The sequence below is a fragment of the Lepidochelys olivacea genome, assembly GCF_965140295.1.
Source record: "Lepidochelys olivacea isolate rLepOli2 genome assembly, chromosome: 7".
Classification (NCBI taxonomy): Eukaryota; Metazoa; Chordata; order Testudines; family Cheloniidae; genus Lepidochelys; species Lepidochelys olivacea.
The window spans coordinates 62179766-62192535 of NC_140417.1; the positions used below are offsets into that span (position 1 = coordinate 62179766).

The 12770-nt window shown below is 41.3% G+C and overlaps 1 protein-coding gene across 5 annotated transcripts in view; it reads left to right on the top strand.

Moving 5' to 3' along the window:
• The window catches only part of ADK (adenosine kinase), a 549228-nt gene that overhangs the window by 410610 nt on the left and 125848 nt on the right, over positions 1-12770 (top strand). For 4 of the 5 annotated variants that reach the window (XM_084634813.1, XM_084634815.1, XM_084634816.1 and 1 more), the window contains one exon: positions 9522-9692. The exons of the other annotated variant lie outside the window; for it this stretch is intronic. In XM_084634813.1, coding sequence (XP_084490939.1) covers positions 9522-9692 — 171 coding nt within the window. The remainder of the gene's footprint in view (positions 1-9521; positions 9693-12770) is intronic. 5 annotated transcript variants of the gene reach the window in all.

The following is a 12770-nucleotide window of genomic DNA, read 5'->3' on the forward strand; positions in this document are numbered from 1 at the left end:
GCCATCTGCTGATTGATTCAGCAACAGCATGATGAAGCAATTCCCATAGACTGGCATAGGAATACAGTCCTATAAAAATGGACTCTAGAAACTGAGAACTTTGGGGTCTGATTCTGCAAACCAACTTCCAGGAGCATCAGATGAGCATCTGACAAGGCCCAGCTCCCTCCTCGTGTCCAGGCCACCTGGCCATTGGCTTGGCACGAGCAACTCTAAGGCTAGTAATTATGATGATAACCTTGCAGAACCTGTGTGTGTGTGTGTATGAATGAATGTGTGAATAAATATTAAATTAAATGGAATGTTATAGCTATAACTAACTGCTTACTATGATTCTTTCTGGATTCACAATAAATGTAGCATTTTGCCTTATTCCCTGCTGGTTTTTATTTTATTGGTATAACACAGTGAAGCAAGGGTGCATGCATGAACTAACAGGCACTACTACTTCCAAAATATCCAGCTCCGGATGTATGGCACATGCGTATAACAAGTGAGCTGTAGCTCACGAAAGCTTATGCTTAAATAAATTTGTTAGTCTCTAAGGTTCCCCCAAGTACTCCTTTTCTTTTTGTGGATACAGACTAACACAGCTGCTACTCTGAAAGATAGGGACCACACATTTTGAAGAACCTCAGTTACAGGTAACTAACCTCTTTTTTTCTTGAGTTGTATTTTTTGTTCTCATACAAACATTGTCTGTGTGGTATTCAAGAATCATAAATCCAACAATACATAGTTGCTTGTTGTCTTCTGAGTCTGGGTTTGTTTAAATGAATACTAAGTCACAGATTTCAGCTTTGGGTTTAAAGAAATACTTGTTGGCTTTAGAAAATCTTGGCCCTGATCATGCAAACACTCATGCATGTGAATAATTTCACTCTTGTGTTATCTTACTGAGTTCAGTGGAACTATGCATGTGAATAAAGTGTCTCATATGCACATGTGATTGCAGGATCAGTGCCTTTGGGTGGAACACCTTATAGAGAAATACCTTCACCACAGGTGGAGTATTCCTGGCTCCAGGAGATGCTTCAACCGTCTCCAGTCCTGTAATGTGGACACTTTTGACACCCTTAATTTGTTTCACTCACATCTGCTATTGCTGGTGCTGCATAGGTTTAGTGTGAGTCAGAAGAAACTCTCTGGGTCTTCATATGATAAAAACAGGAGAGATGACCTCACAAAAGAAATTACTTGTGCAGAAAATTACTAAATGTGTCCAGTCATTCTGATGTCTATGAAAAGGACACCTGAATATGAAAGATGGAAAGGAGCAGGAGGGCCACCTCACACAGCTCTACTGATGGAGGAGGCCTCTCAGGTCCAGTTGACTCAGTCTGGCAATGTGTACCTCCAGCATCAACTTTAGACATCAACTAAGCTAACTGGCTTTGTATCTGGTGGCATCCATGTCTTTGGTCTTATCTGTTGTACCCCAGTGCTAGGGCCCTGTGCTGGCTCTGAGGTTTCTGGATTCCTCCAGGTCAGCCTAATTCAGCACCAAGGTTCTGGTACTGTCAGCTTTGTGCCAAAGTCCTCAGAGCCTTACAGGTCGACTTAATTTGGTGCTGACAGTCAGACACCATAGAAATCCCTTGATCCATACAGATCAACAGAGTGCAGTGTCTAGTATCCAGCACCATGGACCTGGTGAACCACTTGATGCCCATAATTTATAGCATTGAAGGTCCAATAACCATCTGAATTTGCTGCCAAAGTTTTGACACTGTTTCCAAATGCACCACTTGCTTGAAGTAGTCGAGTGCCAGTATAAGTAAAAAAAAATCACACCCCTAAGTAACATAGTTATCTTGGTACCAAAACTGTGTAAACCAAGCCTCAGTGAAATACAGGCCAAATGGCTATTCCTCTATAAACTGAAGTAGGATTTCATTGGTATCCTCTTCTCCATTTCCAGTCTCAAGTCATCTCTGTTTCCATCTCTTACAGGCCACTAAACTTGTCTGTATTCCCCAAGTCTCTTGTACACCCTTGGTATGATTCACCAGGTTTTCATTCACCTGGATATATATTAAAAGATATTCGGTTAATCTGAAGGCAGCATCCTTTGGGGGCTTAGTCTTTTCATGGAATTTGTAAAGTTGTTACTTGAAGCAAAAATGTGTCCCTTACTTAGGTGTGATCAGGGAGAGCAAAATTGTGGCCACCCTCTAATCCTTTCTTGACCTGCCATTCAGAGCTGATGCTCATTTTGGCAGTTCTGCAGTTCTTGTTCATCTAGAACTCCTCAGCCCACCTTCCTATGGAGATGTGCTGCTTGTTAATCTCCCACAAGAGGGAATGTGTAGAGGCCACTGGAAGAAAAAAGAGTTATTTGCCAGTAATAATTGTTCTTTGAGAGTGTTGCCTCTGTGTGTTCGCAGCCCCTGCCCACTTTCCCCACTTCTCTGATGTCTCAGGTAAAGAATTCCAAAATTAGAGAAGGCACTGAACAGTGGCTGGGGCCACTCCCCGCTTCATATTCTGGGAATCATCCACAAGTGGAATGGAAGGGAGGGGCAAATGGCTTCAACAGACACTGCTCTCTAGAAGATTCCACTGCTCAATACCAGGAGGTGCCAATCCTGCAAGTTGGAATATGCATAGATAATGCACTCAAATAATAGCTGCTGGTAGGTGACCTCTCGTTATAACTCCCATTAATACTAAATGGCAGTTTCATCCATAAACATCAAGATGAGGGTGTTCTGCTAAGAGAGTTCTCCTGATTAGCTGTTTTATATTCTTCCTCCATTCAAAACATTTCTGTTGCGAGTTCAAAATGTGTTCGTTTGCAGCTTGAGAATAGAGCTGAAGTGGTTTCCATGTGTCCTATACAATAACGAGAGGTTTAAGGCAATAATCATGTTTTTTAACACTGGTTAATGTGTAACTAGGAAATATAACTTCCAGCCACTTAGGAAGTTGGCAGTGCTCGAGGGTATGAGAATCAGAAGGATAATTTGATGTTACTTTGTCCTGTTATGTGTCCGCTTTCCAAAAAACTAATCTTATATTTTTATTACTAAATGTTCACTCCTTGGACCGACAAATATACTTTTGTTGACCTTACGTTATTACTAGATGTTGGTTGTAGCCTACCAATTTGAAAATGCTGCAAGCCGCTTGTTTTAAGCATAAGAGAGAAATTTGCATATGGAATTTCAAAGGTTTTGTCTACAGTGGTGATTTGTCCTGATTACAGCTATTGTGGCCAGGCATTCTTGTAGCAACACTGGTGCAAACATCTAGCATAGACAAGGAAAACTGTTATTTGAACTGGTGGAGCTTACTCCTATTTAAAACTATAGTAAGCTACAGTGGTGCAAATCAAAACTTACAATTTTTTTAGTGCATCCACTAGTTGCATTGGTGCAACTGTGCTGATAGCTGGACAATGATGGCTGAAATTGGAGCCTCAGTAAAAACATGGCCAAAGTTCATTTCAGTTCTTGGAATGCAAACTGGTTGGCTTACTTAAACCCAGCTCTCTGGTTAAAGACCAGTCAAATTTCCCCCTACATTCTTTTTCGGCACTATTGCCTGGAACAAACAGCCGAAAATTACTTCTACAAAGAAAAATTATGGTTGGCAGAGTATTAAAAAAAGAGCTCTCTCATCTTTAATACAGCTGTAATCCCTAAATGTTTTAAGACCAAATTTTCATTTTAAGAAAAATATGAGGGAAAGAAACCTTTTGAAGAGTGGAGTGAAATTAAATTGAGTTTATTTTAAAGAAACCCAAAAGTCAGTCTTTCAACTTTCGTGAGTTCATGGCCTTTACTGTGCAAGGTCTGAAATGCAAATTATACTTTGTACATCTCAAATACCCTTATGTTGCATTTCAAAAGAAGAGGGGAAAAAGTTGGATTTAGGCATGACTTAGATCCCAAGGGGATACTATTCTGTATCTTAAATTACAATCAGATGGATTTTAGTTCAGATCAAGTTTTCAATCTGAAATTGGTAAGAAGCCTAATTATTTGACCAGGATAATAATTCCAACTGCTCATTAAATGAAACACTAAAAGATGGAAGAGATTGCTATGGAGACAAGATGTTATATCATGTTTGTTTTAATTCTTTGGGATACAAAAATAGAAAGGAGGCAGGTTTGTTGCTTATATGGTTCAATACTGAAAGGTGCTGAGCAGCTCAAGGAGATTTAAAGGGTCCTCAACTCCTGTTGCCTTTAATGGGGTGCTCATCTCTTGGCAGGATCCAGTCCAGATTTTGGCAGTGATCGTATATTTGCTAAACTGGAAAGTGTGGAGCAATGGGAAATATTTAGACAATGTTTTCAAAATGATCTTTAATCTGTAAACTCCTTGTTAGATTAAAATTTGTCAATGAGTAGAACTTCCAAGATGATCTTTAGCTGAATTACTTTGAATAAAAATACAGATGTATTCTAATGTGAAGACAGAATAATATGGTGATGAGAACTGGAAAATAGAACCCTTTCATCATTATGTTTTTAGAGTGTTGCAGTAGTGTTGCTATAGATAAGACTGAAATGGCGCTTTACTTACAAAACCCTACTTGCAAGTTGCTTGTTATTTTGCAGCACATGTGATTGCTGCCTTTAATTCAGTATGTTTAATCAAATTTGAGAATATTTAGTGAACTCTTTAAGGTTATGGAAATGCAAGACTACTATAATTAAGCAATTATAAAGGTATTATTTTTAATAAGTGAAGCATCTTAGAGTATGTTTAACTTGGTATCCTACTGTGATATTAAACTTTATGGAACTGAAGAATGTTACAGTTTACCATGGTAAAGTCAGTGTGTCACCAGTTTAAAAAAAAAAAAAGTTCCCTTTTTTGGTTGAAACAATGTATAAAAGATGGACTACTATCAATCATCACAACACATTGGGTGTACAAACTGAGATCAGTAATTTTGAGCAGGGACAAAGTCTGCCATTTCATATGGGTGAATTTGAGGTCTTGGATTTTTTCACTTGTAGGAATAAAACCAATTTTATTTATTTGCATAACCAGACTTGGTAAGTGATTGCTCCTTAATGAAGACTCAATCATTTTGCCTGCTTTTAATTATTGATTCTACTAAGTTGCAATTGGTTTTGAAATGATGATTGGTATATGCGCAGTGCAACATTGCATGTTAGATTTTAGTCACAAAGATTCAGAATGTTGAGCTCAAAATGGCAGCCATCACATCTTTTCAATCATGGTTCCCATTTTGACGTCAACCTACTAGAAGAAGTAAGTCATTTTACCTATCTATGGAATCAGAAATACAATGATAGTGACACCATGCTAGATGTCAAACAATGAATATCAAAAGCAGCAAACAACTTTCATAAGCTTGAGAAGATTTGGAAAAGTAGCATGATTGGCCCTGACACGCAACTATGAATTTTGAATACTGGTGTCATGTCTGGAGCGGAGTCATAGAAATCTACAACAGAAATTGATGAGAAGATTAACTCATTCCAAAGCAAATGCCTATGAAAGATCTTCTGAGTGCATTGAAGACAGTTTCTTGCAACATCAGAAATTCAAAGGAGAGCAAACCATACTGAAGCATCAAATATGCAAGAAGAAAATGATGGACATATTTAGGACACACTTTAAATATGCCAATAACATAACTTCCACAGCAAGTGATAACGTGGGCACCACCTGGAAAGAGTAGAAAGAGGACAACCTAGAGAAATATTACTTAGAACAATAGAGAGAGCTAAATTCATCAACATGACATTCAGAAGCCTGAACAGACTAGCCCAAGACCAAAATAAATGGTGGAAAACTGGTGAACGCCATATGCACTTAAGGATGTGAGAGGATAAAATAAAGGAGGGGGAAAGAAAGTAAACTGAAATTTAATTAAATGAGATACTGGATTGTTTCTAGTTCAACTCTGTTTATTCAGTATTTCATTTTTGACACTTATTTTATATTTGTCATGTTTTCATCATTTGAGTTCGGAGAGGGAGAAGCTCTTGAAAAAATTATTACTATTATAAAGTATGTACAATCTACAGAGCTTGCAGTAGTTACATTAACTAATATTCCCCACCAATGTGTAGCATCTGCATCAGGGATCGGCAGCCTTTGGCATGCAGTCCGTCAGGGAAATCCGCTGGCGGGCCGGGACGGTTTGTTTACCTGCAGCATCCGCAGATTTGGCCAATCACAGCTCCCACTGGCCACTGTTCGCCGTTCCAGGCCAATGGGGGGCTTCAGGAAGCAGCATGAGCTGAGGGATGTGCTGGCTGCTGCTTCCCGCAGCCCCTGTTGGCCTGGGACGGCGAACCACGGGCAGTGGGAGCTGCGATAGGCCAAACCTGTGGACGCTGCTGGTAAAGGCCCGCCATCAGATTTCCCTGATGGGCCACATGCCAAAGGATGCCGATCCTTGATCTATATAAATATAAAATACCAAAACAGGGATACTGAATAGTAACTAGAAAAGGAGTACTTGTGGCACCTTAGAGACTAACAAATTTATTTGAGCATAAGCTTTCGTGAGCTACAGCTCACTTCATCAGATGCGTTCAGTGGAAAATACAGTGGGGAGATTTATATACACAGAGAATATGAAACAATGGGTGTTACCATACACACTGTAACGAGAGTGATCACTTTAAGGTGAGCTATTACCAGCAGGAGGGTGGGGGGGGGGCGGAACCTTTTGTAGGTGGGCCATTTCCAGCAGTTGACAAGAACGTCTGAGGAACAGTGGGGGGTGGGAAAATAAACATGGGGAAATAGTTTTACGTTGTGTAATGACCCATCCACTCCCAGTCTTTATTCAAGCTTAAGTTAATTGTATCCAGTTTGCAAATTAATTCCAATTCAGCAGTCTCTCGTTGGAGTCTGTTTTCGAGGTTTTTTTGTTGAAGAATTGCCACTTTTAGGTCTGTAATCGAGTGACCAAAGAGATTGAAGTGTTCTCCGACTGGTTTTTGAATGTTATAATTCTTGACATCTGATTTGTGTCCATTTATTCTTTTACGTAGAGACTGTCCAGTTTGACCAATGTACATGGCAGAGGGGCATTGCTGGCACATGATGGCATATATCACATTGGTAGATGTGCAGGTGAACGAGCCTCTGATAGTGTGGTTGATGTGATTAGGCCCTATGATGGTGACCCCTGAATAGATATGTGGACACAGTTGGCAGCGGACTTTGTTGCAAGGATAGGTTCCTGGGTTAGTGGTTCTGTTGTGTGATGTGTGGTTGCTGGTAAGTATTTGCTTCAGGTTGGGGGGCTGTCTGTAACCAAGGACTGGCCTGTCTCCCAAGATCTGAGAGAGTGATGGGTCATCCTTCAAGATAGGTTGTAGATCCTTGATGACGCGTTGGAGAGGTTTTAGTTGGGGGCTGTAGGTGATGGCTAGTGGTGTTCTATTATTTTCTTTGTTGGGCCTATCCTGTAGTAGGTGACTTCTGGGTACTCTTCTGGCTCTGTCAATCTGTTTCTTCACTTCAGCAGGTGGGTATTGTAGTTGTAAGAATGCTTGATAGAGATCTTGTAGGTGTTTGTCTCTGTCTGAGGGGTTGGAGCAAATGCAGTTGTATCGTAGAGCTTGGCTGTAGACAATGGATTGTGTGGTGTGGTCTGGATGAAAGCTGGAGGCATGTAGGTAGGAATAGCGGTCAGTAGGTTTCCGGTAGAGGATGCTGGTTATGTGACCATCGCTTATTAGCACCGTAGTGTCCAGGAAGTGGATCTCTTGTGTGGACTGGTCCAGGCTGAGGTTGATGATGGGATGGAAATTGTTGAAATCATGGTGGAATTCCTCAAGGGCTTCTTTTCCATGGGTCCAGATGATGAAGATGTCATCAATGTAGCACAAGTAGAGTAGGGGCATTAGGGGACGAGAGCTGAGGAAGCGTTGTTCTAAGTCAGCTGTAAAAATGTTGGCATACTGTGGGGCCATGCAGGTACCCATAGCTGTGCCACTGATTTGAAGGTAGACATTGTCCCCAAATGTGAAATAGTTATGGGTGAGGACAAAGTCACAAAGTTCAGCCACCAGGTTTGGCGTGACATTATCGGGGATACTGTTCCTGACAGCTTGTAGTCCATCTTTGTACAGAATTTTGGTGTAGAGGGCTTCTACATCCATAGTGGCCAGAATGGTGTTTTCAGGAAGATCACCGATGGATTGTAGTTTCCTCAGAAAGTCAGTGGTGTCTCGAAGATAGCTGGGAGTGCTGGTAGCGTAGGGCCTGAGGAGGGAGTCTACATAGCCAGACAATCCTGCTGTCAGGGTGCCAATGCCTGAGATGATGGGGCATCCAGGATTTCCAGGTTTATGGATCTTGGGTAGCAGATAGAATACCCCAGGTCGGGATTCCAGGGGTGTGTCTGTGCGGATTTGTTCTTGTGCTTTTTCAGGGAGTTTCTTGAGCAAATGCTGTAGTTTCTTTTGGTAACCCTCAGTGGGATCAGAGGGTAATGGCTTGTAGAAAGTGGTGTTGGAGAGCTGCCTAGCAGCCTCTTGTTCATATTCCAACCTATTCATGATGACGACAGCACCTCCTTTGTCAGCCTTTTTGATTATGATGTCATAGTTATTTCTGAGGCTGTGGATCACATTGTGTTCTGCATGGCTGAGGTTATGGGACAAGTGATGCTGCTTTTTCCACAATTTCAGCTCGGGCACATCGGCAGAAGCACTCTATGTAGAAGTCCAGTCTGTTGTTTCGACCTTCAGGAGGAGTCCACCCAGAATCCTTCTCTTTGTAGTTTTGGTAGGAAGGTCTCTGTGAGTTAGTATGTATTGCAAAGTAACAAGGGTGTATTACAGTTCAAGACTAAAAGGTATATGTGGCCTGTTCTTCTGTTGTCTGGAAACCTTAAAGAAAGTGATAGGGACTACTAATGTCAGGTAATGAAGATTTTCTTTTAGCTTCAATGTGTGAATTTGAACGAGCCTCATATACATTCCAGCAGAGTTGGTTTCCTCAGAAGGGAATCAAGTGAAGTAAAGGCCTGGTCTGATCTTCACTCTTATTACTTTCCTAAACCCTGATCTGCACTCCTTACTCTAAATTAGCTTTTTCTTTGGGAGACTGCACTTAGGTTGCCAGTTTTGGTTGGACGTATTCCTGGAGGTTTCATTACATGACATATTTAAATTAAAGTACTTAAATTAAAGATTAATCTTTAATTCCTGGAGAGTCCAGGGCAATCCTGGAGGGTTGGCAACCCTAATTTATGTAGTTATTTATTTCAGTTTCCTTTTATTGTTATTGGCTTTATTAACATATAAATGGCTTCATATTTTATATTATAAAATATTATCAATTATGTTGGATGACATCTTTTTCATTGTTTAAATATTATACTGCATTATTAAGAGATCAGGCATAATGGATTAATCTAACTAATTAAATTAAATCAAAGGATGCCATTTATACACAGTTTCACATTCAATAAGTGTGCTTTTCATTTTTTGTCCTACCTGCAAACAACTTATTTAATATGATTCCTAATTTGAAATTAGTAATATATATTTGCTTGCTTGCTTGCAGGGATTTTTTCTTACAGTTTCACCAGAAGCAATATTAAAGGTGGCCAGTCATTCTTCTGCAAACAACAAGATCTTCACTTTGAATCTTTCTGCACCATTTATTAGCCAGGTCTATAAAGAGCCGCTGATGAAAGTCATGCCTTATGTTGACATACTTTTCGGAAATGAGATGGTGAGTCCTACTAAAAATATTTGTTTCTGACAGATGTTTATGTTTAAAATAATCTCTGGGGGTTTTTCTCCATTAACATATATTTTAAGGAACTTTGTGTAAAATGACACTGTAAAATCTAATTTACAGTCTAAGTTTAAAAAGAGAGAATTAAACTAGTGCAGTAGTTCAATGGACTGTTAATGTGTTAACCTGTTAAAAGTTTTCATCTTGATAGCTTTAGTCTTGACGGCCCATTCTGCAATAAAGTAGACACTTTCTTTAAGCAGGAGGAGGAGGACATTAGGAAAATGCAGTTTATAAATTTCTCATTGATCTCTATGGAAGATAGAGTGCCAAACCATCTATGGAAATTCGGTTTTGTTATGCTTTTCTGTGCAAGAGTGGGGTAAACAGATGGGGTGAAATTCTGTGCCCACTGAACTCAATGCAAAATAGCCATTGACCTCAATGACGCCAACAGTTTACTGATTGTATTGATATCACTTTGCATTTTCTTAATTCACAGGGTTCTCTTGTAAGCATTTATATGTTTGCTTATCATGAACGCCTGAGAAAGTCACATAAATAAATGAACTGAGTGAGGGCTTGTCTACACTTGAAATTTTTGCACCAGCATAGGTTACATGCATTATTGAAGCTTGTCTAAGTGTCAGATCAGAGTAAACTGTATTGGGAAAGTGACTTTTTACACTGGTGCAGCATGTCCACTCTCGGCGTGTACATTGGTGCAGGTACACCAGTGCAAAAACTAGCATAGACCAGCCCTGAATACTTTTTTAAAGATTAGAAAATAGAATATTTCTTCAGGTGCAGTACGATAGTGAGAGTCTATTAACCACAGGTAGTTGGATGGGAGGAGTAGTTAACATTGACAGTTCTTCTTTGAATGGTTGCAGACATGTATTCCACTCAGGTGTGTGTGCACCCAGCACATTGAACCCGGAGAACTTGGCCTAGCAGTACCCACAGGGGTAATGCCTGTGCCCTTTGGCCCTTAGCCTCTCCCTTGACTGTTTAAGGGCAGCTCTGCTCTGACACCTCTCAGTTCCTTCTCACTGCCTGCGGCTAGAGTCAGAACATTTTGTGTGGTATTTTACCTCATGCTGCTCCACCTCAGTCTGTTTGGGATTTTATTGTGTATAGTTAATAATTAAAATAGTTAGTGGTACTCTCAGGTTAATTTATTGTAGTAGTTTAGATGGATCATCATCTTGGCTGATGCCATCACCAGAGTTTAAACATTATGCTTTGTGTGAGATGACTGTCCTCAATAGTGACCCCACACATGCTGTTTATTATGCCTGTGTTAGGGAAACCTTAAGTAAAGGTGCTGCATCTGTAAGTGAATGCAGAACCTGCATTTGAAACAGCACCTTCTGGAGCAAGCCATATGGCCTGCTTTGGCAATGGGGACCTTCACGGATAGGTAGACCTCCCAGAGGGTATTTGAGGCAGCATGGGCTCTCCCCGGAGGAAAAAAGACGGTTCTCCTTCCTCTGGTCCCCCTAGAAAAAAATCTCATAAAAGAGACTGGAGCTGTTCCAGAGCTAGGAGAGATTCCTCTTTCCCTTCTAAGAGGAGTGCAGACAGGTACCGTGATTCATCCTGTACGTGAGAGCAGGGTCATCTACCCGATTTTTGGCACTGAGGCGAGAGCAAGTGGACTCAGTACTGTCGTCTCCAGTATCATCTGTGGGTCCACCATTGAGTCTGGTACTGGTGGTGTCAGTGTTGGCAGCATCAGACTTGCTTTGCTTGACAGCATACCAGTGCAGGCATATCAGGCAGCATCAGACTTGCTTTGCCTGTCAGTTCCTGAGTCTCCTCAGATTTAAGGGTGCTGAGGTGTGATGGCTTCTTCGTCAGTGCCCTTGGCGCCAGCTGTATGGGTTGTGGACTTGTCATTAGTGTAGGCACCAACTTTGGCACCTCTTCTAACTGAGGGTACAGAACTAAAGTTGCCCGCCTTTTGGGCACTGAAAATCAGCACAGGTATTCTCTTTGCTGCTGTTGATGACTCTGGTGCTCACTGCCATGATGGGAATAGTGCTGGCTTCAACTTCAGTGTTGACATCTGCTCTGGTATAGAATGTAAGTGTGAGGCCCTAGCAGTGCTTGAAGTGTCTAGGGTTTTAACTTTATCATTACCAATGCATCTGATGTGCTGGACTTTGGATGAGGCTGGACATTTGTTGAGCCTGCTGGGGATCACTCTTTCATTGCATGTGGACTACGTGGAAAGTTTCTCAGTATCGGGCTCAGAGATGTCTTTATCTTCTCCCTCACCTTCTTGTTATCACTCGCAGAAGTCATCAAGACCTCCCGGGGATCACCCATCAGTACCCGGATTGGCACCAATCCTGTAGTAAAGTGAGGCATCCTTGGCCTAGTGCCTACTGGCCACCAATGCAGTACCCTTACCCAGAGTGGCCTCCTTGGAATCTCAGGGATGTTCCAAAGTCAGCATGGTCTCAATCCTTGGTGCAGTCCAGAATGATATTACCGATTCTGCCGGTCGCCTCTCCTCCTGCACATCTGTTGCTGCAGCCACAAATCTTGTTTTCTGACAAAACTAAGGAGATGTTACATTCATGTAAAGACTTGTGAGCTAAATTGCATTAATTTGGGGATTTTTACCCCAGCAGTAAACAGATGTCAGCAGCAGCAATATCGCCCTCAGTGGTTTTTCAGGTCGAATTGTCTCCAAAAAGAGGCACAAGTCTCATAGGATAAGGTCTTCTGGTCCCAATGCCAATCAGACAGCCCGTCCTCCATCAGCTTCTGCCAAGCAGCCAATTTGACTCTGTCTCTGGGGTCGGCATTGCAGTCATTATGCTTCAAGCCGCCATTTGAGGATAGGCTTTGCAACTTCTACAGGGCTTGAGAGTCAATAATTACAGACAACTGGGTCCGAAGCACTGGGACTGGGTTATGCCATTCAGTTCCTATTTATTCACACTTCTACCCCATACCATTTCAGGGAACCCTCTTAAGAGTCTGCTTCTTCAGTAGGTGCACACTTTTTGAGCTTTGGGGGTCACAGAGGAGGTTTCCTTTCAGAATCAGGGAAAATGA